Source organism: Guillardia theta (genome assembly GCF_000315625.1).
Source record: "Guillardia theta CCMP2712 unplaced genomic scaffold GUITHscaffold_18, whole genome shotgun sequence".
NCBI lineage: Eukaryota > Cryptophyceae > Pyrenomonadales > Geminigeraceae > Guillardia > Guillardia theta.
Window position 1 is genome coordinate 773,858 of NW_005434656.1, and position 23,645 is coordinate 797,502.

At 53.1% G+C, this 23,645-nt stretch overlaps 9 protein-coding genes across 9 annotated transcripts; 6 read left to right on the forward strand and 3 right to left on the reverse strand.

Moving 5' to 3' along the window:
* Positions 1–2,404: 2,404 nt before the first annotated feature.
* GUITHDRAFT_57752 (hypothetical protein) lies at positions 2,405–2,725 on the forward strand (the record flags this gene model as incomplete). The annotated part of the gene is made up of 1 exon (XM_005836378.1): positions 2,405–2,725. A coding segment is annotated over one exon (321 nt), but the record flags the coding sequence as incomplete, so codon positions are not given.
* Positions 2,726–3,619: 894 nt separating this feature from the next.
* On the forward strand, positions 3,620–4,855 carry GUITHDRAFT_151550 (hypothetical protein). Its single transcript, XM_005836379.1, has 7 exons — positions 3,620–3,676; positions 3,898–4,046; positions 4,099–4,156; positions 4,204–4,236; positions 4,307–4,365; positions 4,417–4,642; positions 4,693–4,855. The coding sequence occupies exons 1-7, from the start codon at positions 3,635–3,637 to the stop codon at positions 4,774–4,776; spliced, it is 651 nt and encodes a 216-aa protein (XP_005836436.1). The 5' UTR covers positions 3,620–3,634; the 3' UTR covers positions 4,777–4,855.
* Positions 4,856–4,934: 79 nt separating this feature from the next.
* On the reverse strand, positions 4,935–6,105 carry GUITHDRAFT_181606 (hypothetical protein). Its single transcript, XM_005836434.1, has 4 exons — positions 5,796–6,105; positions 5,581–5,739; positions 5,357–5,539; positions 4,935–5,092 (listed from the first exon to the last, which is right to left on the reverse strand). The coding sequence occupies exons 1-4, from the start codon at positions 6,027–6,029 to the stop codon at positions 4,985–4,987; spliced, it is 684 nt and encodes a 227-aa protein (XP_005836491.1). The 5' UTR covers positions 6,030–6,105; the 3' UTR covers positions 4,935–4,984.
* A 3,068-nt stretch (positions 6,106–9,173) lies between these two features.
* On the forward strand, positions 9,174–11,741 carry GUITHDRAFT_159454 (hypothetical protein; the record flags this gene model as incomplete). Its single annotated transcript, XM_005836380.1, has 9 exons — positions 9,174–9,206; positions 9,256–10,134; positions 10,170–10,490; positions 10,553–10,714; positions 10,766–10,852; positions 10,905–11,036; positions 11,248–11,325; positions 11,375–11,434; positions 11,485–11,741. 9 exons carry the CDS (start codon positions 9,174–9,176, stop codon positions 11,503–11,505), a joined length of 1,773 nt encoding a protein of 590 aa, XP_005836437.1. The 3' UTR covers positions 11,506–11,741.
* A 348-nt stretch (positions 11,742–12,089) lies between these two features.
* GUITHDRAFT_136122 (hypothetical protein) lies at positions 12,090–12,890 on the forward strand (the record flags this gene model as incomplete). Its single annotated transcript, XM_005836381.1, has 3 exons — positions 12,090–12,162; positions 12,254–12,738; positions 12,786–12,890. 3 exons carry the CDS (start codon positions 12,090–12,092, stop codon positions 12,888–12,890), a joined length of 663 nt encoding a protein of 220 aa, XP_005836438.1.
* A 620-nt stretch (positions 12,891–13,510) lies between these two features.
* Positions 13,511–14,016, reverse strand: GUITHDRAFT_104987 (hypothetical protein; the record flags this gene model as incomplete). The annotated part of the gene is made up of 4 exons (XM_005836382.1): positions 13,511–13,639; positions 13,689–13,727; positions 13,775–13,912; positions 13,969–14,016. 4 exons carry the CDS (start codon positions 14,014–14,016, stop codon positions 13,511–13,513), a joined length of 354 nt encoding a protein of 117 aa, XP_005836439.1.
* A 1,147-nt stretch (positions 14,017–15,163) lies between these two features.
* GUITHDRAFT_151552 (hypothetical protein) lies at positions 15,164–15,877 on the forward strand (the record flags this gene model as incomplete). Its single annotated transcript, XM_005836383.1, has 1 exon — positions 15,164–15,877. A coding segment is annotated over exon 1 (671 nt), but the record flags the coding sequence as incomplete, so codon positions are not given.
* A 1,292-nt stretch (positions 15,878–17,169) lies between these two features.
* On the forward strand, positions 17,170–21,479 carry GUITHDRAFT_104989 (hypothetical protein; the record flags this gene model as incomplete). The annotated part of the gene is made up of 11 exons (XM_005836384.1): positions 17,170–17,228; positions 17,378–17,452; positions 17,502–17,530; positions 17,576–17,714; positions 17,764–20,588; positions 20,636–20,728; positions 20,789–20,819; positions 21,046–21,197; positions 21,251–21,289; positions 21,334–21,368; positions 21,417–21,479. The coding sequence occupies 11 exons, from the start codon at positions 17,170–17,172 to the stop codon at positions 21,477–21,479; spliced, it is 3,540 nt and encodes a 1,179-aa protein (XP_005836441.1).
* A 221-nt stretch (positions 21,480–21,700) lies between these two features.
* GUITHDRAFT_136124 (hypothetical protein) lies at positions 21,701–22,613 on the reverse strand (the record flags this gene model as incomplete). Its single annotated transcript, XM_005836385.1, has 5 exons — positions 21,701–21,787; positions 21,902–21,966; positions 22,019–22,213; positions 22,234–22,420; positions 22,458–22,613. The coding sequence occupies 5 exons, from the start codon at positions 22,611–22,613 to the stop codon at positions 21,701–21,703; spliced, it is 690 nt and encodes a 229-aa protein (XP_005836442.1).
* Positions 22,614–23,645: the final 1,032 nt, after the last annotated feature.

Consider the following 23,645-nt stretch of genomic DNA (forward strand, 5'->3'; position numbering starts at 1 on the left):
CGTCGAGTACGATCGAACAGGAGGGGGACTTATAAGGTCGAGGATACAGCTATGGGAGGTGCGAGGAGGATTTTGAGAGCGTCAGAGGAGAGTGCAGAGGATGCTGATGAGGATCGTCAGGAGGAGGAGGGGGGGGGAGGGGAAGGAGGTCGTTGTGGTTGATGAGCGACTCCTCCCCGACTTTGATTTTCATAGCGGCATTCTTGGGGAGGAGCCGTGCAGTCGCCAGGGAGGGCCGTGATAGGACGAGGGGGGTAGGGGTGCAAAAGAGGGCAGGGGTGGGTGAGGGCAGCGGGAGGAGGGGGTGGGGAAAGACAGAAGAGGTGGATCCATCACATGGAGATTGATAGGGTAGGGGTGCCTTCTTGCCAAGGTTATCCGCCCCTTTGTTTTGACCATAGGTTTTGACCACAGGTTTGACCGTTTTGACCGACGCTCCGTCCGACTGTTCCCAGGTGCATTGTTCCCCTACGACTTACCTAGGACATCGCTAGCACCAGAACCCGGAAGCTATATCATAGTACTACAGCGCAAACGTCTCTTTCGGCGGCGTTTCGAAATGAGCAACTGCCAGTACAAGGTGCCCCGGAGATCGGGAGGGCCGCTCCGGAGTCTGCAGCCGATGCCGGTCAAACTTCAGTAGTCAAACTCAGTGGTCAAATGCCCGTCAAACTCCCAGCGGACGCATCAGATGCAAAACGAACGAACGTGGTCAAACCAGTGGTCAAACAGCTGACTGAACAAGGACCGTGGGACTGGTCAAACCTACAGTGGTCAAATTAAAGAGGCGCATAAAAGGGAACCCCACCCCTGATGGCTCCCCAACTTGCCCCTTCCTCTACCCCCTCCTCCCTCTGCCCTCACCCACCCCTGCCCTCTTTTGCACCCCTACCCCCCTCGTCCTATCACGGCCCTCCCTGGCGACTGCACGGCTCCTCCCCAAGAATGCCGCTATGAAAATCAAAGTCGGGGAGTCTCAAGGCCTTCAGGATGGCACGTAAACACGGTGGATTGACGACCTACACGAGACTGACGATCCTCATCAGCATCCTCTGCACTCTCCTCTGACGCTCTCAAAATCCTCCTCGCACCTCCCATAGCTGTATCCTCGACCTTATAAGTCCCCCTCCTGTTCGATCGTACTCGACGCTTGCTAACAAAGATCATCATCGCCCCTACTCCTTGGTCCCACCATGATGCATACACGCCCTATACGAGAGCTCCTCCTTGCCGTCTCCTTCATGACCGCCACTCGCCTCGTCGCGGCCGCTGACGGCCGTATCCCCTTCGGAAGCAGCAAGGCTCTGCTCAAGGACCTCCGCCTTCGAGGAGGAGAGATGGACTCCAAGGCGCTCCTCTCCTCCATGCGCCGGCTCAAGGACGCAGGGCTCGAGATCAACGAGCTCCGCCGTCTGGCTGCCCAGCACGATTGGAGCAACGCTGGAAAGATGGACCACTTCATCTCCAGCCTGTATGACACCAAGCCACAGAGCCAGCTCAAGCACAAGCACGCTGCCCGTTTGCAGCAGGACAAGCCCAAGGTAGCCATGTTCATGCACTCGCTCGAGCGCAACGGCGCCAACAACTTCTGCCTGCATCTCATGAGCAAGCTGATGGCCAGCCAGTCCTTCACCGTCGTGTACGCCCCCAAGGAGGGACCCATGCGAGCTGACCTCGAAGCGCTGGGCCTCAAGGTAGAAATCATGGACGTGGCAGCACCAGACTTCCTTCCCAGCCTGCAGCAGCGCCTGCAAGACGAGGGCATCGGCATGGTCTTCGCCAACACCATCATGAGGTGCGACGTCGTCAACCTCGCTCACAAGATGGGACTCCCGACCGTGTGGGTGATCCTTGAGGTGTGGCCGCAAGACCAGCTCGAGCACTACGCGAAGGAGGTGTTCATGATGAAGTCTCTGAGCGCTGACATGATCAGGAGGCGTTTGCCAACTGTGGCTGTGTCGTCTTCCCTTCCAACGTTCAGAAAGACATCTACAAGGGCCTCTACAAGGAGGACGCCGCATGCACGGTCTACAACGGGATCCCCCTGAAGAAGCTCGATGACTTCATGAAGTCCAATGAAAGAGATGCTGTCCGGGCTCAGCTCGGGTATGGCCCCGACGACTTCGTCGTCCTCCATCTCGGCACCATCTGCAACCGCAAGGGACAGCTCTACACAGTCAAGGCCTGCTCTCGGCTCGTCAACGAGATGGGCTGCAAGGACCTCAAGTGCCTTATGGTCGGGGCGCGGTACATACGCGACCACGAGATCGAGTACATCGAGCAGCTCAAGAAGGAAGCCAAGGCCAACGACATGTCCTACGCTCGATGGGAAGACACCGACGAGGACCAGCGGGGTCAAGCCAGGCTGACCGTCATGGACATCCAGGCGGACGTGACTCGATACTACATGGCAGCAGACGTGGTGCTGGTGCCTTCGCTCAACGAGGTGCTTCCTCTTGTCATCGGCGAAGCCATGGCCTTCAACAAGCCCGTGGTCTGCAGCGCCATCGACGGCATCCCCGAGGCCGTGGATCATCAAGTGGACGGCCTGCTGGTGCCTCCAGCCGACGCCCAAGCTCTCAGCGACGCCATCTACAAGCTCCATCAGAGTCCCGAGCTGCGGAACACCATCGGCAAGGCCGGCCGCGACCGCGTGCTGCGGCAGTTCTCCTACGACGTGATGGCGTCCAACTACGACAAGATCATGAACAAGCTCATCAGCAACACCCCGAGCCTCAGAGGCTCCTCTGCCCCGACCCACTCGAGACAGGCCCGGGACCACCGGCATGGCGTCAGGCTTGCTCGTCAAGCTGCTGCAGCCTAAGACTAGCCTAGTAGCCTTACTAGCTGGCGGCAGCCCGTCAGTTTAGTCCAGCTGAAGGGATGTATGACTAGTGTACAATAAATGTGTGAAATACAAGAATTTGTGCGGCTTGTCTACTGAGTAAACACCGTATCGGATCACTGAGTTGATTCCGAGCCTCAGCCGCGACGAATCACTGATCATGGCATCTTTCGTGACTCAAAGTTAACTCCGTTACTATTCAAAATCCTCCGTATGTCAATTTCCCGAGAGTTTTATATCAGACAGTGAAAACGCGGCGCCCTGGCACGGTCGCGGCGTCACCGTGACTTCCAGGTTCTGAGTCACGCAAACTGTCAGGGCCGCCGGCCTGATGGAGCACATTGACTGGCCGCTCAAGTTCGAGCCAGACTTGAATTATTGACTCTGAGCGCATGGGCCATGATGTGCCACGGTGCCGCACCGAAACCCAAGCCTAGCACTGAAGACTAAGGGTCGTGCCTTGGTTTACTGGAGAGTTTGGCTAAATCGGCGCTATATGACTGGCACGGCTGGCCGGGCACCGGGCCGGGCATGCGATCCAACCGTCGTCTCCCCGAGTTTCCGAGTGAAATGTTGCGAACTTCCGAAGAAACTTCAGATGGTCACGAGTCCGAGCCTCGGACGCCGGGTCGGTGCGCTGACGCCGGCCGTCCGGCGCCCGGAGTCACAGTCGGAGCCCGGCCTGAGTCGGCTGCCGCCGCGCCCGGCGGCCCGCCGGAGTCGCCGGCCCGGGCCCGGTGACCGTTGCAATATTGTAACCGCGAAAGGGCACGTGCGGTCACCCATAGCATGCCGAGCAGCAAGCGGCAAAAGCTCATCTCCTTGACCAAGGTGAGGAGGGAGGGAGGGGACGAGAGAGATGCAGGCGATGGAAGGGAGGATCCTTCCCTCGGGAGAGAGTCGTGAAGGAGACGTGGGTTGGAGGGACTGAGCGAGGGGAAAGGGGGAGGAGACGGCTGGTAGAAGTGCGAGGGTCCAAAGGAAGTTCTTAGTGTGGGGTGCACCGTATGTGAAGTTGGTCTCGCGTTGACGATTCCATATCGTTGTCTCAGGTCAAAAAAGCCGGTAGAAAGCACAAAGAATCACTCGTTGAAACAATTCATGAATGCCTGGATAAGTATTCGCACGTTTATGCATTGTCGTTGGAAAACATGAGGACAAGCTTGTTGAAGGATCTCCGTCAGAAATTTGCAGAGGACCGGCAAGTTGCTTGTTGGTAAGCATCGCAATCAGTGAGAGTTTTGATCTTGCAGGTTTGTCATGGGGAAGCAGAATGTTATGGCGTTGGCATTGGGCAGAAGTCCGGAGGAGGTTTAACAGCAAATTGCCAAACGTAGCCCCTTGACATTTGAGGACAGGAAACCAAGGAGAATCTTCACCAAGTCACCCAAGTACTTTTTTCTACAATCACTTGCTCCTCGCCATGAGACGCTTCACTTTACTGACCTGTACCACTCCCAGCATCTGAATGGCACAACAGCATTATTCTTTAGCTCTCGTCCACAAACAGAAATCACAAGGTCACCGTCTGGCCCCATGTTGCTGTGCCCCTGACTCTCATGTTCACACAGCTTCTTTGACAAGTACCAAGAGAGTGACTTCGCCAAAGGTGGAGTGGAAGCGACGGAGGACTATGAGATCCAGGCTGGACCCCTCCCCTTCCAGCACACCATGGTCGAGCCCCTGAGAAAGCTTGGGCTGCCAGTTATGCTCAAGAATGGGACGGTGATGTGCGAGAAGGATCACACCGTGTGCAAGAAGGGAGTCGTCCTTACCCCTGAGCAGGCTCAAGTTCTTGTAAGTTGTTCTGGCTCTTTGCAATCCTGTCATGAACATTGAATCCGCAGAAATTGTTAGGGGAGAAGCAAGCAATCTTCAAACCCGAGCTGAAATGTGTATGGCATGATGGGACCTACGCAGCATTCGAGTGATACGGCAGCTGATTCTCGATGCTTTCTGATTCTACTCACAGTAGTAGGAATGTGTGATATATATAGTTAGAAATAACTTACACAAGTCAAGTGACTCGATCGTCCCATCCTTCCTCATCAACGCGTTGACATTTCTCAAGGTGCAGCAGAGAGACAAGTAAAAGAAAAAGAAGCTTTACTCGTATTTTCACTGGTCACATTTCTGTGCTCAACCCGGCAATTGGAACTTCGCTCCATCGCGGAGAGCGATCCAATAGTAGTAGAAGAAGTCTGCATACAGCAAAGTCTGGACCACTCCAGACACCCACACCAACGGCTGCAGAAAAGCTTGTGTCAAGGACAAGCAGGAAACAAGCCCATTTAGGCTGGCCAAGATGGGGAACAGGCTTTTAGTGTGTGTAAAAGCAAGAGCCGGGAAAGTTGAGAAGAATAGAGCAGAAGAGCAGAAGAGCAGAAGAGCAGCGAAGACAGCCAGAAAGAGAAACAGTGTAGCAGGGAGAAGGTGGCACATGAGGATGTAGATAGGAAAAGAAGCAGAGAGAGAGGAGGGAAGAGCTATGGAGGGAGGAACTGTTCGGACCTGCCAGTAATGCTTTTCTGTGAAGTATCTGTAGATCCAGTTGATAATGTAGAGACCGCGATAAGCCCCGACGCAAAAGATGTAGAGGAGCGTGAAGGCTTCTCCCTCCTTCGTCTTCTGCAACATAAAGAGCTGGGGCAGGATCGCTACTGCCTCCAGATAGATGGAAAATGCCCAAAGAATCTGAGAGCTCGTCAGCTCAGCCATACCCAGTCTCGACCTACCTCGAACGCTTCAAATCCCTCGTTCCAGATGAGAGCGAGGAGGAAGCATGGGACTATGATGTACCCAAGCACTCCGTGAGGGGGAAGGTGCCCCATGAAACTTCCATCCCCGTGCAGCTTGTCATTGTCCATGTCATAAGAGGATCGGTATTTTGTAAGCTGCAAGCATGTGAGCAATGCTGCCGTAGCAGTCGCTAGAAGGCAAGGGGCTTTACCATCCAATAAACAATCGTTGCGGTGGCAGAAATGAAAAATATCTTCATCATGGTGTTGTAGAGTGAGACGAAGCTGAAGAACAAATCGAGATATCGGCAGCAGAAGACTATCAGGAACAAGATCTGTGACTTGAGAGACACTCCACGGCAGCTTCTCTGGCCTCTCATTCTGTACATGAGGACAAGAAAGCTGATCAGGTGGAGCATATCTCCGGAGAGTCGGAAGATATTCATGATTCCAAGAGTTCGATCCTTTCACTTCCTCAATTCTTCACCAAGTATATCAAGCCAAGGCCCTGCAAACCGACCTGTAGACCATGATTCAGTAACTTTACAACTCCATCGAAACATAATAATTCACAAAAGAAACTGGAGGGTCGGTAGGATGGGAATCGACACCAAGAAAAACGAGTAAAGTGTCATTCAATCGCTTTGAACAGAATACCAAGTAGTATTTTCATATATAATCATTCTCAGAGCACATAAAATCGCTCAAGCCTTGAGCTTCAGCTCAATCCGAGTTGGCATTCCACAGCAGATACTCTTTTCCTACTGCATCTTTCTTACAAACTAACTTCTTCCCTGTACCTGCATCGCAACTTTTACAGAATGACAAGTCAGTTCACGCAAAATTCTGCCTCTGACGTCATCTGCACGCTTTTTCTCCTTCCTGCCGCTGTTTCATCTGCCATGGAACTCTCTATCCATTTCACCGCCGCTGACTCATGTTCGTTATTGAACGTTACTTCCACGTACCCACCCCCACCCCTGGAGGTACACTCTCTGTTGGAACTGCACTGCCGCAACCGGGTCATATTTCGCCGAGTCGCCGCCGGCCGGGCCCAACTTAAAACCGCCGGCCGGACCTGACTGACACCCGGCGAGACAGAGTGGTACTTGTAGTTTTTAAATTTATGGACCTGTTGATAATAATAAAAGGATAATTGGAGGCAGTAGAATCATGAAACCGGCAGCGATATTCAGTACAAAAAATATTGAAAGGTGCCTAGCAATCTATGGTTTGTAACATATTTATCCTACACTTTAACAATATTTATACAGATTTGATACAGCCTAGAACAGAAACAGGGTACGGCTCTGCTTCCGATACAAAAGATAAAACATTTCTTGGTACATGAATGAATTAGTTAGAATCAAAGCAATTTGAATTGACTAATTTCAAATAACTACCATGTATTTAAACCAACACATGGAATCTAAATATTTTTAAGGTCCAAGACACTTATAAACCTTCGTTGTGCACCCACCACCCCTAGCTCGCTGTATATCGCACCCCTCATGGACTACCCTACCTACATTTTCTCGGAGCAGTTTATTCATCTTACTACGGGTGCCTTCGTCTGATTCAGTACCCCTACCCTGATCTCCATACCTCTATCAGCTACATTTCTAGGACCCCCACCCCCTCAACTTCGTGATAAATGTTACCCACCCCTACTGTCTATTGCAACAAACCCCCTGTGGCTTCGGAAAGTCCCTAAGTACCCACCCACCCCTTTTACTCCCGGATAAAAGTAAGTACCCCACCTGATAAACTCCCAAAACCCCACCCACCAAACCCCACCCCTCCTACTCTCCACCCCACAGCGTCCCTGCACATGGCAGCCTCGCATGCTCCGAAAGCTTAAAACATGCATGCTGCCATCCACCGTTTACTCCGAACCATCACCACCACCTCCTCCTCCCCCTTCTTACTTGGTTGATCCTGTGATGATGGGCTCATTCCCCTTTATCCTTGATGAATGCCGCTACCTCTCTCCTTTTCTTCGGTGTGTCTGACAGTCCGCTAGCCATGCTAGTTGCAGAGTACATGTTACGTTTCATTTTCGAAAGCAATTGATAACCATAGATGTGATGTCAAATAATGCTTGCTTCCTTTGTCATTCTGTGTGATCCATCACGACTTTGAAGAGAGTTTGCGCGATATCTACAACCATTGTAAGCGGCCGCCAAAATGTAGACAGCGGTGCAAATGCAAAGTTCGGAAGGAAGTGACCGATCTCTGTCACCTTGTTGTTGTTTTGATGATGATGGTGCTGATCATGGTGCTGATCATGATGATGATGATGATGATGGTGATGGTGATGATGATGATGATGATGATGATGATGATGATGATGATGATGATGATGATGATGATGATGATGATGATGATGATGATGATGATGATGATGAATTCGTCGAGATAATTTACTTTGGATGCGCCAACCTTTTCTTTATACAGAACGTAATTTGAGACCATCTTTTGCTCACTGTGTCTTCTCTGCAGGGCTGGTGAATCAGCTGGATCAGGAATGGATATCTGCCAAAAGCTTTGAATCGTGACGTCAACGACCGATTCTTGGATCCATCACGAATATGATTTCAAGTGGAGCATACAGCATGGCTGGAAGAATCATTCTTTCCATGCAACTCACAGCGCTTTTCGTGGTTCAAGTCTCCTCGTACCAGGGCTTGACCCCGCCTGTTAGCAACTCTTGGCGCTCTTCTCAGTTTCTCTCTCCCACCCTGTCGAAGTTCGCATGCAGGCGATCACTTCAAAGTGTACAGAAATCGCTCTTCCTCCGACGGGCCTCACCCTCTCTTGGTGTCACGATGATGGCGAAGAAGAAGTTGACTGAAGCGCAGCTCAGGGCACTCGAAGCTCTGCAGCAGTTCGAGAGCCAGCAGGCTGTAGCAGAAGCACCGCAGGAAGAAGTCAAGGCTGAGCCGGAGGCAAAGGCTAACCCTCCAGCAGGAGGTGGCAAGAAGAAAGGGAAGAAGATGACCCCGCAGCAGTTGAAGATGCTGGAGGCTGTTGAAGCCTTCGAAACCACTTCGTCGAGCGCAGAATCGTCTCAAGATGATGCACCATCTCTGAAAGAGGCATCGTCTGATGAGATAGAAGACACAGGTGCGGGTAAGAAGAAGAAGAAGAAGCTTTCCAAGTGGGAGCTAGAGCAATTGGAAAAATCTGGGGATACCTCAGTGAGCGAAGACAAGGCAGAAATTGCGCAAGCGAGCAAGGAGGTGAAAGAGGTTGTAGCTGATGTCAAGCCTTCCAAAACGAAGCCAGAGAGTGTGCCAGCAGTAAGTATGGAAGGGGATCTTGACTTCCTTGGTCTGGAAGATGGTGGTCGTCCGAAGACTTCAAAGAAAAAGGTAGGTTCAACATATCCCCGAGGCTCGGAACTGAACTCGCATGTGTAGGGCAAGAAGGGACAAGAAAAGAAAAATGAGATCGAAAGTGAGATGAACACAGAAGAGAGTTCCGAGACAGAGCAGGAAGCTGAGGTAGTAGCCCCGAAAGTGACCAAGCGTCCACCCCCGCGAGTTCGCATCGACTCAGTTGCTCAACCTGGCTATGTCAGCCTCCGAATGGAGAAAATCGCTCTGACCTTCAAGAATCAGGTTTATTGCTTCAATAAGACATGTGAAAGAGAATCTCACGCCTGCTCAGGACGTCCTCAAGGATTGCAGTTGGTCGGTACAGACAGGTGATCGAGTCGGATTGGTTGGGGCAAACGGTGGTGGCAAAACAACACAGCTTCGTGTGCTTTATGGAGAGCTTGAACCAGATTCAGGCGACATCGTCAAGTCATCTGCTGACCTTCGTCTTGCATTTTTGAGGCAGGAGTTCGTTGACGACCTGGTGCTGACCAGAACTTTGAAAGAAGAGTTGATGTCTGTTTTTGGAGAAGAGGCAAAGGTGCTTAGCGAAATCGAGGAGGCGGAAAACGAGCTCTCCCAGTGCAAGGATGATATGGAGAAGATGCAGACAATCCTCGACAGAATGCAGGAGCTGCAGAACAAAGCCGATTCGATGGGGGTGACGGGGCTTGATGCAAGAGTGGAAAGGATCATGAACTTGATGGGATTCTCTCCAGAAGAAGGAGACCAGCTTGTTGCTGCTTTCAGTGGCGGATGGAAGATGCGTATCGGTTTGGGAAAGATTCTTCTCACTGAGCCAAACATCCTCCTGCTCGATGAGCCGACAAATCATTTGGACCTTGAAAGCATTGAGTGGATGGAATCCTTCTTGATCAATCAGAACATTCCAATGGTCATTGTGAGTCACGATCGTGAGTTTTTGGACAGGGTCTGCACGAAGATCGTGGATTGCGAGCAAGGAGTCACGAATACGTACGATGGCAACTATTCCCGATTCTTGAAGTTGAAGAAGGAGAGAATGGAAGCATGGCAGAAGTCATACGACAATCAGATGAAGAAGGTGAAAGCAGAGAAAGACTGGATCAACAGGTTCAAAGTGGGTGCTCAGGCGTCTCAAGCTGCTTCGCGACAAGCCAAGCTTGAGAAGTGGATGGCGTCTGAAGAGTTCGTTGCCAAGCCCCTACCCCTGGCAAACCTTGGAAGTTTCGGTTTCCATCTGCTCCTAGAATGGGCAATGCCGAAGCTGTTGTCAACGTAAAGAACCTGGAGCATGGATATGAGATGCAAGGGAAAGAAATCCTCTTCAAGGATGTGGAATTCAACCTTGAGAAGGGAGACAGGGTGGCGTTGATCGGACCGAATGGTTGCGGGAAGTCAACGTTTCTGCGATTGATTGTAGGAAAGGAAGAGCCTCGATCTGGCGAGATCAAGCTTGGAGGTGGAATGAACCTGGCTGTGAACTACTACGAGCAGAATCAAGCTGATGTTCTGGATCCCGAGATGACGGTCCTTGAAGTGATCAAGGTGCGATAGTGATGGGAGGCAGAGTTGTTACGACAGCGCTCACTGACTCCTTGGTCATGTAGGAAGCCTCTGATGGTTCGGTGGAGTATGAAGAGATCAGGAAACTCTTGGGGCAGTTTTTGTTCAAGGGAGACACGGTCGAAAAGAAGATCGCTATGCTCTCAGGTGGAGAGAAAGCTCGCGTTGCCCTCTGCAGGATGATGCTTCGACCGGCCAACCTTCTTGTATGTCTCTGGATGAGAGTCGCAACCTTGAAGCCTCTCATGCGCCCGCAGGTGCTGGACGAGCCAACCAACCACTTGGACATTCCAGCCAAGGAGATGCTGGAAGAAGCGCTCAAGTTCTACGACGGCACCCTGCTGGTACCTCGGTCAACCACATCCTTTGTCTGTTCTGAGAGGGTTTGCCCATCAGGTCATCTCTCACGATCGATACTTCGTGAGTCAAGTCGCCAACATAATCGCGGCCTTTGAGGACAAGAAGCTTGTTCGTTACAACGGAGATTACAAGCACTACATGGACCAGAATGAGAAGTGGGCCAAACAGGTGCACCTTCGCTTGATTGTTCTACTTGTCCTTCCTCCCCTCTCCCCCTCCTGCTGCTCACTTCGCTTCTCGATGCTCCATGCCTTGTTCTTGACTCTTCGTTGCTCCTCTTCTATCAACTGATTCCCTCCTGGTCACTTGCTCTCCTTGTGAACCTCTCAACATGCTCTTATCCTTCCTTCATTGGTTCCCTCCTCTCAAAATGGAGCAGGTCGAGTCCAGGTATGTCGACGGCTTGGAAGGCATCCAAGAGCTCGTGCTGCCTGAGGTTGAGATTGACAAGCCCAAGGTTGGTGCCTGCCATGTCTGCAGCTTCCTTACTGATTCCGATCACGCAGAAGACCAAGAACTTCGGCGGCAGTGCGGTGACGAGTGGCAGAAAGGACAAGGGAGTTAAGGTGCTGCTGCTGACTTTCTTCGTCCATCCCTGACATCTTCCATTTCGCAGAATGCAAAGCGCATGCAATGAGGGGAGACGCGAGTCTCTTGACTGAAGACGCTGATTTCGGAGCTTTGTAGCAAGCGCAAGGATTACGGCGACCCCGCGTAGTTGAGAACTTAGAGCAAGTGGACGAGAACACGCGGATGATGGCAGATGATGAAGAGCGAGTAGATTTATGGAAGAATCTAACATGAATGCCTTGAAGATGTATGATGTAGACGTCATGCCGTCTGTCTTCGGGAATAAAGGTTGTCATGACGCCGAGTTAATCTCAATCCCAATGGAGTTCATGGGAATTGTCTATCACAACACTTCACACAAGTCTTCCTGTATGATCATGGGACGTGATGCACAAACCTTTGCCTTCATCTTCGGTGTCCCGCCATACTTCTTCACCTCCATCGTCGTCGTCACTGCCCTGCCCGTCGTCGTTCGCTCCCACGATACATTTTGCTGGGACAACCCCCACCCCCTAATATCCGATCACCACCCCCTAAAAGAGAGCTAAAATGGAGGTTGATCACGGGTAAAAATCAGGGAGGCCAAGGGGGTAGCATTCAGGGCGGTGGTGGGTGGTGGTGGCGGGAACGCGGGCAAACGCCACTGGGAGAATGGCGAAGACGAATGGAGCGACATTGAAGTGCCCGCAGGAGTACATAGAGGTGCTGAGAAAGGCTCTCATAGGTGAGATCATACTCATGCACCTTGATGGTTCCCTCTCCTGAGAGAGAAAGAGAGTTTCTCGAGGGGGTTTCTTGTTGCTTCCCTTGTACAGGCATTCTGGCTCTGACTTGCACGTTTTGCTCCCTCCTAGATGAAAGAGGACAGGACAAAGACCTGTCCAAGGACGTGCAGCCTTACTCCAAGTTCAACCAGAATGGGTTAAACTGCGAAATTCGGTTCTCCAAGGAGCTCGGGAGCCTTGAGACTTGGGCTATGATCATGACAACCAACAACATGACGAAGTTGTACGACGAGTCCAAGTGTGCTTGGTCAGATGACATCAAGTTCGACGAACTGGTCGATCACGGAGGGGCTGCCCGTTTCCTTGTGGTGTATGAACGAGACGCGAGGTCCAAGGATGCGAGGAACCCTGTGGGATTTGTCCATTTCAGGTTTACCCTCCAAGGTGAACCGGTCGGGGTGGAAGCAGGAGAGCCTGCTCTCTACGTTATGGACATTCAGCTGGAGGAATCTGTCCGGAGGAGGGGATTGGGGAAGCACCTCATGACAGTGATCGAGAACATTGCTCGTCAGCAGGTAATCTTGAACCCCACATGAGCTTCCTATCCTCAAGTCTATCGCAGGGAATGATGCACATCCTGTTCCCTGTGGTCAAGGAGGACAGACGAGCGAGATCCTTCGTTCTCGAGGGACTGAGTGGATATGTTGCAGAGCATCTCGGTGCTTGACTGTATGGGCTTCTGGCTTGCTTGCTGACCTTGTCATTTACAGAGATCTTGTCGTATGACGGAAAGAATCCTGGAGAGATCTTCGCGAGAGACCAATCTTTTCTCCTCTTCTCCAAGAGGCTACTGAGTCCCCGTTCGGAGCAAGCATCCAACGCCGCGGCATCAGCTGTTGAAGATCACTTGTCCGCTGCAAACACACCTCAGAAACCGGACAGGGAAAGGCCCTGCGGCCATGCAAACTGCTCTTGCTCCGACCATGCCCAGACATCAGGCGCCTCCTCCGAAGCTGCTGGGGGCGAAACTCTGTCCTCCGCCTTCCAGTTTGTTCTTGATATGTCTCGCTCGATTACAAATCGACTTCGTCGACCCGGGGGAATGGCAGAGGCACTGAAAAACCTGTAAGTTGTCTGGATGCAAAAGAGATTTCAACAATGACACATTCACAGGAAATAAACTAGTTCTGAGGAGCTACAAAGAAACAAGTTGGAAAAGCTTTCTCGGTCAGTCTCGTTCAAGACGACAAGGTCGACAGACACGTCTTGCATGTAGCATTCCTTGTAATTCCAGATTAAGCCATCATTCATCCAAGAGCAGTTCTATTCCTTTATTACAACATGAGTTCATCTCGATGATGGTGCTGTAGCTGTTTCCACTAGCTTGTCACCCATCGTGTCCACCAGCAAATTGGCCCGCGGCCTCTGCATCGCAGCCGGTGCCGAGGTCAGCGGGACCTTCTTATCGATCAGCGCCTGCCATCTCAATCAGAGGCACGAGGTGAAGATATAAGCGTCAGCACACCAGGTCGATTGAATGTACTCCTCCTTGAAGGGGACGAGCCTGTTGTGACAATATCAGCGTTGAGAAACACTACCATCCCTCCACACCTTCGCCGCTACAAGATTAAGTGACGTTTGAGAACTCACACCCCCGTTGGACGATGGCTTTGCAACCATCTTATCGTCCAAGTCAAAGCTCCCAAACTCAGAACTATCCAACATCTTTCTTATTTTCTCAACCGTTTCCTGTTCTCAGGGAGCGAATCAGAACTTATGGCGATCAAACTCTCGAGGTCAGGCACCGGTGATTGTTTCAGGATAGAAAGCTGAAGCTGACGAATTGCGAGCATCTGGAGCGCTATGCTCGGTTGTGCTGGCTTGCTAAACCCATTGGCGCTTGCGGCTGCCACAAGCGCTAAGACTGGCAATAAAGTCTCACTCACAACTTGACAACGTAAGGGGGGTACCAATCAGCGCGAAGGCTACCAACCCTGATGCTAATATGACTCTCCCCTTTTTGTCCTCCCGCGACGATGGAGTTTGGCTCCCGTAGCTGTTGATCAATCTCAGCATACCATTTCGTTTGGAGTTGAGGATTCAACACAAGGGGAAGGGAAGAAATTATTGGACTTCGACAGCAGATCAACAAACATCATAGATTCAACGAAGGGAAGAGTTCAAAAACAGTGTGACATGTTCCTCCTCCGCCTCCTTCTCCTCTCATACTTCTTCTCGTCTGTCCCCTCCGCCAAAGCCATCGACCCGCCGGAATTAGCAATTCCATCAGTTAGAATCCGTTACACTTTACTTCAAAAAGCAGTCCTCGTACTGATTTTTAACTTAACTTTGAGTAAAGACTACTGATCACCACGGCCCGATCGGTTTCTCCGAAGGCCCGTCACGCATTTTAAAATTAAAAATACAACAACAACATTTTACACTTTTAAAAAATAAAATGACCTCATTCACCAATGCCGACAAGCAAGAAGACGGTGGATGGACACTGACTGGTGGGGGAGAAGAGCGACGAGATAGCGCGAGGAAGGGACACAGGCTGAGTAAGATGATAGGAACCAGCAGGGACGAGCTTGAAAGCAGCAACAGACAAATGTGCCGGGGGGTTCGTTGAAAGAATGATGCGAGTATTGAAGAAGGAGAAAGCTAATGTTGACATCAAGCAAGGGATGTGTTTAAGCAAACATGTAGGATGGATGCGAGAAGAGATGCTTGTATGTTGTGGAGGTTATTTGAATATTGAAAGAAGGTCACTGAGAGATACTGCAAAGGTTAGATACGGATAAACTGATTGCGGTTGAAAGATGGATAGCTTACTCGCGAATTGGCATGTTCCCTATCAAGAACAAGTTTAATTGATAGATAGATAGATATATCTCTTTTCCTAATGATATAGTCTGTGTGCTTGCACAGCAATGAGAAATGCTGCATTGACTTCAGTTGGATTAAATGTATAGCTGGTCGCCCTGAACGTTTTTGTTTAGTCGAAATCTCCTGATGGAGGGAGATACGGCAGACAAGAAGCAAGATCCGCTGCCCTCCGAAGGTGCCATGGCGATTTTAATGCGGAGAGACGAGGGAATAGCTTGTTCACGATGCCGAAAGCACAAGATCAAGTGCAGCAAGATGAAACCCTGCTGCACTTGCAGCAGGATGGGGCTTGAGGATCAGTGTGACGCCATCTTCGGGGTTTCAGCGTGTTGGCTGTGCAGGCGGTCGAAGATCAAGTGTGACAAGAAGCGACCGTGCGGGACTTGCATGAAGAAGGGCAGGTCTAAGGAATGCCTGTCTTCCGATCATGAGACGGGGCCTATGGAGGAGGATGCCGTCTCTGTAAAGCAGGAGGACGCCGGGACGGTGAGGCCTCGAATAGAGACTCCCAACCGCCCTTGGCCCTTGCGGCTTGAGATGGAGTTTGGGACAGTCCCTCCTCGGATGCTGGAGCCGGACGAGAAGGATGGGGGGTTGATCTCCCCGCTCATTGTGAGGACTTCGCAGCTTGGCTACGACCACACATCGATCCTGTACATGTTCAACACGATGGGAGAGGACCTCTCTAACTCGATCAAGAACCTGATGACAAGTCTTGCAAACTACAGGCCGAACATGTTCAATCAGAAGACTAGCCCCCCATCATCATTGCTGATGGCCAGGTCGGAAAGCTGTGACGTCGGGAACGCAGCTGAAAACTCGTGGACTGTGTACTGGAAGGCCAATGGCTTAATACGGGAGAGGATGAAGGTAGGGAGCGGACTCGGACACATGCTCAAGAGAAACCCTGAGGAGATTCTGGCACGGGCAGCTCGGTGTGAGCAGGAGATTCCTTCCTCAGACGTCGAGTTCATGTGCATGATCCTAGACGACCTGTTGACGCCAGCTGATCCGCAGCTTCTGCGATATCAGCGGATCTGCAGGAGGAGCACAGATGGGAGGCTAGAGGAGTCCAGCTTGATCAGGTCGAGTTCGACAAGGCGCTACGACGACAACGGGCGTCTTGTCTCTTCGACACACACGTTGGAGATCTTGGAGCCAGAGGAATGGGACAGGATTCATGCGAACTCTAAGGACTTGTAAGTAGTCTCTCTATGTTGATGTACTGGCAAGATTTTATGCTTGATAATGCCAGCTGAGATTCAAGGCTGCATGCTAGATGCCTGAATCGTCGTGTTGGCAGGAAGATGTACCTGCAGCTGCGCCGTTTCTTGGGGGAGGAGACGAGCGGAGAGCAGATGCTGCTCTCGCACCGGCGAGATATCGTGAGACACCTTGCATGGCCGAGGACTCGCAGTCCGTCTGACTGTTTTGGCAGCTGTTTGACGAGCACTTTGCGACGTTGAACCAGTCAGCGGAAGGGAGAAACAAGTTGCGCAAGATCGCTGATTTCCTAAACCACAAACTTGAGCTCATTTTGGGCCCATCCCAGCCCTCAGCCGCGAGCCAACGCCAGGGAAGCCGCTGCCCCTGATGAGGCCCCCGCAGAGGACTCAGAGGCTGCGGGGTCTTCGCGTGCGCACCGTACTGCCCGGCTCACTGAGTGCCCGGATGGCTCCTTCGAGATCGGATGGTTTCTCGGGAAGCATTGCTGAGCTATGAAGATGAAGCAAGTTGCCACGTTTGTCACGATGTGTTTAGATCAACTTATTGATGTTTATGCCGCCATGATGCAGGACGGTTCACGGTTTGCTGTGAGTAATATAGTTCACGTTTGTTGCACTGAGTCCGACTCTCAAGACCGAGTTCCGGGCCGAACTTCGGAAGTTGTCCGCCGCCGGGACCGTTGTGAAGGTGCCCCGGGCCCCGATACCCCCGCCGGGCCGGGCCCCCGGGGCCGACGCCGTGACGGTGACTCAGTCTGAGTCGGACAAGTTGGCTGGCCCGGGCCCGGCCGGCGGCGGGCGGCCCTCATCACGCCTGGGCTATTTCACTCATGTTAGTATTTCACTACCACTGCTTTCATGAAACCTATCGGGTCACTTTCGGGATCCGCAATGGCAGCAGCGCTGCGGAGAGTCGAGGCTCCGCCGTCTGCCGCTCTGATGGCACTAAGGTGAACGTCCTCGTCCTCGTCCTCCTCGTCCTCTTCCTTCTCCTCCTTCTCCTCCTTCTCATCCTTTTCATCCCTCACCTATTCCATAAATTCATCTCTGGCGTCATGGTTATCCCCACACATCAGCCTCCTGACGAGTGCTCACTCAGGTTGGACTCGAGCCATCGAGGATCACATCGACGACCTCTGATTGCAGGGATCAAGTTTACGCAGAGCGGAGAGAGGTTTGCGTCCTTGTGCCTTCTACCTAGTTTCTCACTGTTTGTTCGCCAGGTGTATCATGTACGACAGCACAGGAAAAGGTCCCTGCTGCTGTTGCTTGCGCACCTTGTAACATCCCCGAGCAGTGTTTCGTCTCAATGTTGAGAAGAACGAGTGGACATACCTCCTGCATGCCGGCCCGAAGATTAAGAGCGTGAGTTTGTCCCATGAGAAGATCCCCAAGGTTGCGATATGTACAGGCGAGCAGGTTCAGGTCTTCTGCAGGTACTTGGCGGCGCCGTGAGGTGGGAGGCAATCCCTGACGACCTTGCAGTGAGACGGGGGAGTGTCTGTCGATGTTCAAGATAGCGCACGGAGGAGAGGGGAGAGAGGTCCTGTTCCTCTCCAACCACATGGAGATTCTGGTCTTCAGCCAGTCCTCCCTCCACCTCTTGTCAATCAGGACCAGGGCCGCGACCCAGCGGACGTTCAAGGTGGGAGGACAGAGGCTGAGCAGTATCCTTGCTATCCATCTCTTCCGCCACCTTCTCCTCGTCTGCACGGCTGAGGGACTGTACGCTTACTCCCCGACCAACCTCGAGCTGCCCCTCGCCGCCTGCCAGGGAGAGTTTGCGCTGAGCAGCAGCTGTGTCTCGTCAGGATTCTTCGCAGGGTCCCCGAGAGGCTCGAGAGCCATCCAGGTCTGGAGGGTCAACGGGAGCGGGGAGGAGGGAGCAGCCATGGAGAGGCAGCCCAACGTCTACCTCCCAAGTCCTGTCGACAGCCTGCAGGGCATCCAGGGTTCAGCGAGGTGTCCTAGGAGCCATCCCTTGCATGACTCGATCGTCGTGTGGTCCGCTGACAGAGCGCTCCAGTTCGTCTCCCTCCCCACAGGAACGATGATCCTGGTGGTCGACCTGGCCTGCTCTTCCTTGACGTGCCTCGTTGCTCATTGGAGGACCTTCGCCGCCTTGGACAAGGAGGGAGCGGTCAGCTTCTTCGACCTCCCTGGGCTGAGGAGGATGTACTGCGCGGGAGCTGGGATGGGATCGAGGGATGACAGTGAGAGGAGGAGCCGGGAGGCTGCGCTGACAGGTCAGCACGGCCATGCCGCAGCGAAGCGACGGAGACATGGGGGAGGAGAAGATGAGGAGGAGCGAGGGGAGTGCAGTTGGTGTGCTATCAGTAACGACGGGGGCCAGCTGGAGGGGGGCGAGTGGAAGGCGAAGAGGAAGGAGCTACAAGGGGTATTGGCGAGGTGTAAAGAGTTCCCGTCGGAGAGGAGAAGGAAGGTTTGGAGCTTCCTGCTACAGCTTCCTGGGTCGAGGAGGCAGCAGCAGCTCCTACTCAAGCAGGACGCTGTCCGGATGGCCCAAATCACTTGGAAGGAGCAGGACAGCGAAGACCGAGACCTCTCTTCCCCCCTGTCCCAGCGAGCATGGAAGGTCTACAACGGCGTCTCGTGCTGGTGCAAGCTGTTCGCGTTCGTCCCCGAGGTCATCCTGCTGGTACGTTCCTTCTGCAGAATCTTCAAGGACGATGGTTTCGCTCTCGAGCTTGTGATCTTCTTCCTCCTCAACCGAGGAGGCGACTGGTTTCGCCAGTGGCCCCTCCTCCCCTCCTACGACCTCCAGTGCGTGCTGAGGCTCCTGGAGCGCTCGGACCCCTTCCTATGGACGAGGCTCAAGACGTATGGGGAGCAGGTGGCGACTCTGACTTGGAGGATGCTCTGCACCGCCTGCTGCGATCACATGACGAGCTCGCAGTGGGGGCTGGTGTTAGACCATGTCCTCTCCCGCAGACATTTCTTCCTCCACTGTCTGGTGGTGGCCGTGTACCAGGGCTTCCGCTCCCTCCTGTCAGCGACCGTTGACTTCCATCTAGTGGAGGGCATGCGGAGGTTCAAGGTCGGCAGCGTCGAGCAGCTGCTGGAGGACGCGATGAAGGTGGAGAGGCTGTGTGAGGGACTGGACGACGTCCTCTTGGATGAGCTGAAGGCGAGGGAGGAGGAGAGGGAGGAGGAGATACTCGGGTCTCACCTGTACCCTCCCTTCACCAACTTCTCTCAGTCTGCTGTCGACTACCGCGAGCAGCATGTAGGGTACCTGCAAGATGGGAAGGAAATCATGCGGAGGCTGCAGGAGAGGGAGGAGGAGGAGGAGAGGAGGCAGCGCAAGATGGTCCAGCAGATGTGCCGTGCGATGGAGACGAGCAGAGACGAGCATGAGAGGAGGATAAGACAGTACGAGGCGGCGATCGACGACCTGTCGTCAGACATCAAGAGGACCCAACGGCAGAGCTCGGAGCTGATGTGGAAGCGCCTGCACAACGCCAAGAGATCGGCTGAACTTTTGGATCGTCAGCGCCTGCAGCAGGAGAAAGCAAAGGAGCGGATGGATCAGATCGCGCGAGGGTGGGAGGACATTGCTGCCCTCGATCAGGAGGGGATGAAAAGGAGGGAGGGGCAGAGAGATCTGGAGCGAAAGACTGTGGAGGTCAACATGAAGCAGCAGGAGAGGCTAGAGGAGGAGCTGGCGAGGAGCGCGAGGATAGAGATTCATGTTGAGAGAGAAGCGAGGAGGCAAGTGAGAGAGCTGAAGAAGATCAACTTTGATAGCAGAAGTCACGTTGAGCATCTTCAAGATCGGAACACTGAGGAGAGCGCAAGGCGATCTGATATGTTCCAGCTCATGAACGCTGTCGCTGATGTCACCAGAGAGATGCAAAGGAGGAAGGAAGACGTCGACGATCTAGTTCATACAGAGAGCGAGGAGACTCTGAACCGTATGAGGCAAGTGTTCCGTCAGATCAAGGCATCCTACCACAAGGCCAGACAGCGAGACCTGCTACCGCACGAGGCGCCTCCTCGCCGCCTCCGACACGAAGAGTTCGCGTCTTCCCTTCCTCCAGATCGCCCAGGAGGCAGAAGACGAGACCGACGGCTTGTGGGGGAGGAGGCCGGCAAGTTCAAGTCAGACGGCAGGCAGGAGGAGGCGGCTGGAGGTGCTCGTGCATCGCAGCCTCATCAAGAGCAGGAGAAGGACTCGACATGTCCATCAAGATCGAGAGTCAACGGCGAGCAGGGAGCGGGAGCTTCTGCTCGGTTGGCAGCGTCACATGAAGAGCATGCTGGACGCCTCCTGGGCAAGAATCCTCCCGGTATGACTCTTGTGCTCCTTGTAGTCATGCTCTTGAATGTTTGGCAGCTAGAAGGCCAGATAGCGTCATGGAGGAAGAGGATGTGTACCACTCGCACCAGACTAGACGGCACTCGCATCGAGCAGGAGCAGGAGCAGGAGGTTTGCTCGATTGTTTCTCCTCCGGACCAGACAAGAGAGGATCTGACGAGTTGCCGGCAGGAGGGGCGAAGCAACAATCAGGACAGCAAGGGTACACCTCCTCTCCTCAGCTCTTATTCTTCGTTGTCCCGCCTCCTCTCCCTCAATTTTCAAGATCTCCACACTTTGTCCTTCATCCACCGCATGTCTTCCTGGCAGATAGTGTCTCTTTTTCCTCTCATCCTCTCCCTCCTTCCCTCCCTCCCTCCCTCCCTCCCTCCCTCCCTCCCTCCCTCCCTCCCTCGCATCCCCCTCCACTTGTCTCTCACGCTTCCAAGGTATTGGCAGATGCGCGCAGCTCTGGCAGGAGTCAACCTGAAGCTCGACTTCCCCGCGCGCGACATGGTCGACAGGTCATGTGAGTCCTCAGGCGAGAAGTTGCTAGAGGACTGGACGATGTCATCCAGCAAGACGCTGCTGACAAGTGGAGGTAAGGGAGGCTCAGTCACGTGCTCCTTGCTTCAGACTGATCACTTGCTGGAGATCTGCTGGAGGGCAGCTCGTTTGTTTCCTCCTCCATCGGTAGCGTGTTGCTCTACAGCTTCTCCTCTCACAAGCAGTCACAGGGCCCGTGGACTCTGAGGGAATGCGCTGCCGCGACGTGAGCATGGCATGACTGGCAGGACGATCGTTGTGACCTTCACTCCAGGAGCAGCAGGACTGCGGCATCGACGTGGTCAAGTTCGAGGACAGTCAGAGGAGCTTCTTGTAGCGCTAGTGACCCTCCTGGGTCTTCGCAAGACGCGGGGGGGGGGTGACAGGAAGAAAACAGGTGAGAGCTGATTTGGAGGTTATATTCCAGATTACACCGCGCTCCCTAGAGAGGAGGAAAGGCTCAAGAGCTATAAAAAGTACACAACTGACACACGACAACAGAGATCAAGCATGGCTTCAACCGGTAGAGGCACCGAGTATTGGCCAGGGCCAGGGCCATCAGATCGTGTCCTCGCGATGAAGCTTCACCGAGTTAAGGGAGGCCTTGATCAAGTCGTCGGCCGTACTCCCGATCTGCCTGTTCAGCTGCGTGCTCGAGTCAGCCGACTAAATCGGACCAGAGGAAGGGAAAGGGGAGCCTCCACTAGGACTGCTGAAGGGAAGGGGGGGGGCGGGGGAATGGGGGGATGTTGGACCAACCTTGGCAGTCTCTTTCGACTGGTTGAAGCTTTCTTTCCGAGGATCGTACAAGGAGGCATGAATACCTGGACATTCAACTCTCACTCTACTTCATTGCGAGAGTCTGATCGCTCTTACCGATGGGCTCAACCACATATTGGTTCGAGTGCTCCGAGGAGGCGGACGAGATCGTGTTGGTTCTTGAGGACAAGCGGTGCGCTACCTTGAAGCTTTCGTGCAGGCAGTTCTTGAGGCTCCTCATGTCTCTGTGAGCAGCATGGAAGTCATTCTTGGGACTGTCTTGGCTCACTTGGACGGCATTGTTGTCGAGACCTGTAGACGGGGTCAGGTACCATCGCACAGCTGAATTCGAAGACCTTTGCTCGACGTGGAGCTGCTCGAAGATGACTTAGTGTCCGACGAGGGCTTCTTGGAGGGTTTGGAGGACCTGCTCACTGACTCGGTGCGAGATAATCTCCTCTGGCTGCTACTGCTGTCCGCCGACTGGGATCTAAGGAACACCTGGCTCGACGGTGTCACCTACTCGGTCATGCAGTAGACACAATGACAATTATACCTCCAAGGATCGTTCTTTGTCTAAGAGGAGCTTCTCAAAGCGATCTGCGCGCTCTTTCTGCACTTCGACCTCCTTCTTGATGTCTCCATCACCACCCAGGTTGATCTTCAGTGCATCATTGATGAATCCGAAGAATTCGTCGATCACGTTGGGCATGGGATCCAAGGGCTCAGACAAGGAATAGCTTTGAACTTGAGAGATGGAGCAAGACCGTCCTGAAGGGGAGGGAGGAATGGGTGGAGAGAGGGAGGGAGGATGGGAGGGAGGGAGGGAGGGAGGGAGGGAGGGAGGGAGGGACAAAAATTGCACGAAGAGGGGACTTGGATCAGAGTTGAGGTTTCAGGTACCAAGCGCTTCTTCTCATTGAGGGGGTGGGGGTGATGGAATAATGATCATGGGTCAGCGCTAGGGGGTAGTTTTACCTGTTTGGACCCTACCCTGTCTTTCATGCAGGCCAATTACACTTAAATTGAGTACCCCCCCCCCTAGACCTCGCGCAACTTCTGTACTCAACCCACCACCCTACCTTCCCCACAAGCAGTCAAAGTTCAGCCACCCCTCCCAATACCCAAATATCACCCCACCCTTTGACCATTTTTTCAGTCACACCATTTCCTCTTTGTCTCTTGCCCGACTTGCGCGCCGCGCTCAACTCAACTTATGTACCCCCACCCCACCCCTTTGTCAACTTTCTTCGACCTTGTCAAGACCCCCCCATCAAAATGTCAACGAGGGGGTCCTATGGTGGATCTTGAGTCAGTGAGTCCTGCCGGTACCCGTACGGTCCGACGTGACGTGACATGTCCGGTCCCTGGCCCCTGGGGCCGACTCGGTTGAGTTCCCTATTGTGAGTACCGGTGGTAGATAGTGGGAATCTGCTAGGAAGTGGGGGTACTATCAACTTGAGGGGTGCCACCGCGGAGCCTCGGGAACGTACACCACAAAGGTACCCCCTCCTTTCATATGATTTTCACTAGCAAGAAGGGGGTACGAGGAAAGATATAAGTCAATTGTTACATTTTAAACTTTTCGCTGTCTTTGAAGAGTCTCTTCTCGCCGTATCTTCCCTCTCCTCATTGTCCTGGTACTGATTTTTAACTTAACTTTAACCAAAACTTGTCAAGCCTCCTCCACTTCATCGTCGTCTTTACTCAAAGTTAAGTTAAAAAGATCGTCATGGCGGCGCGC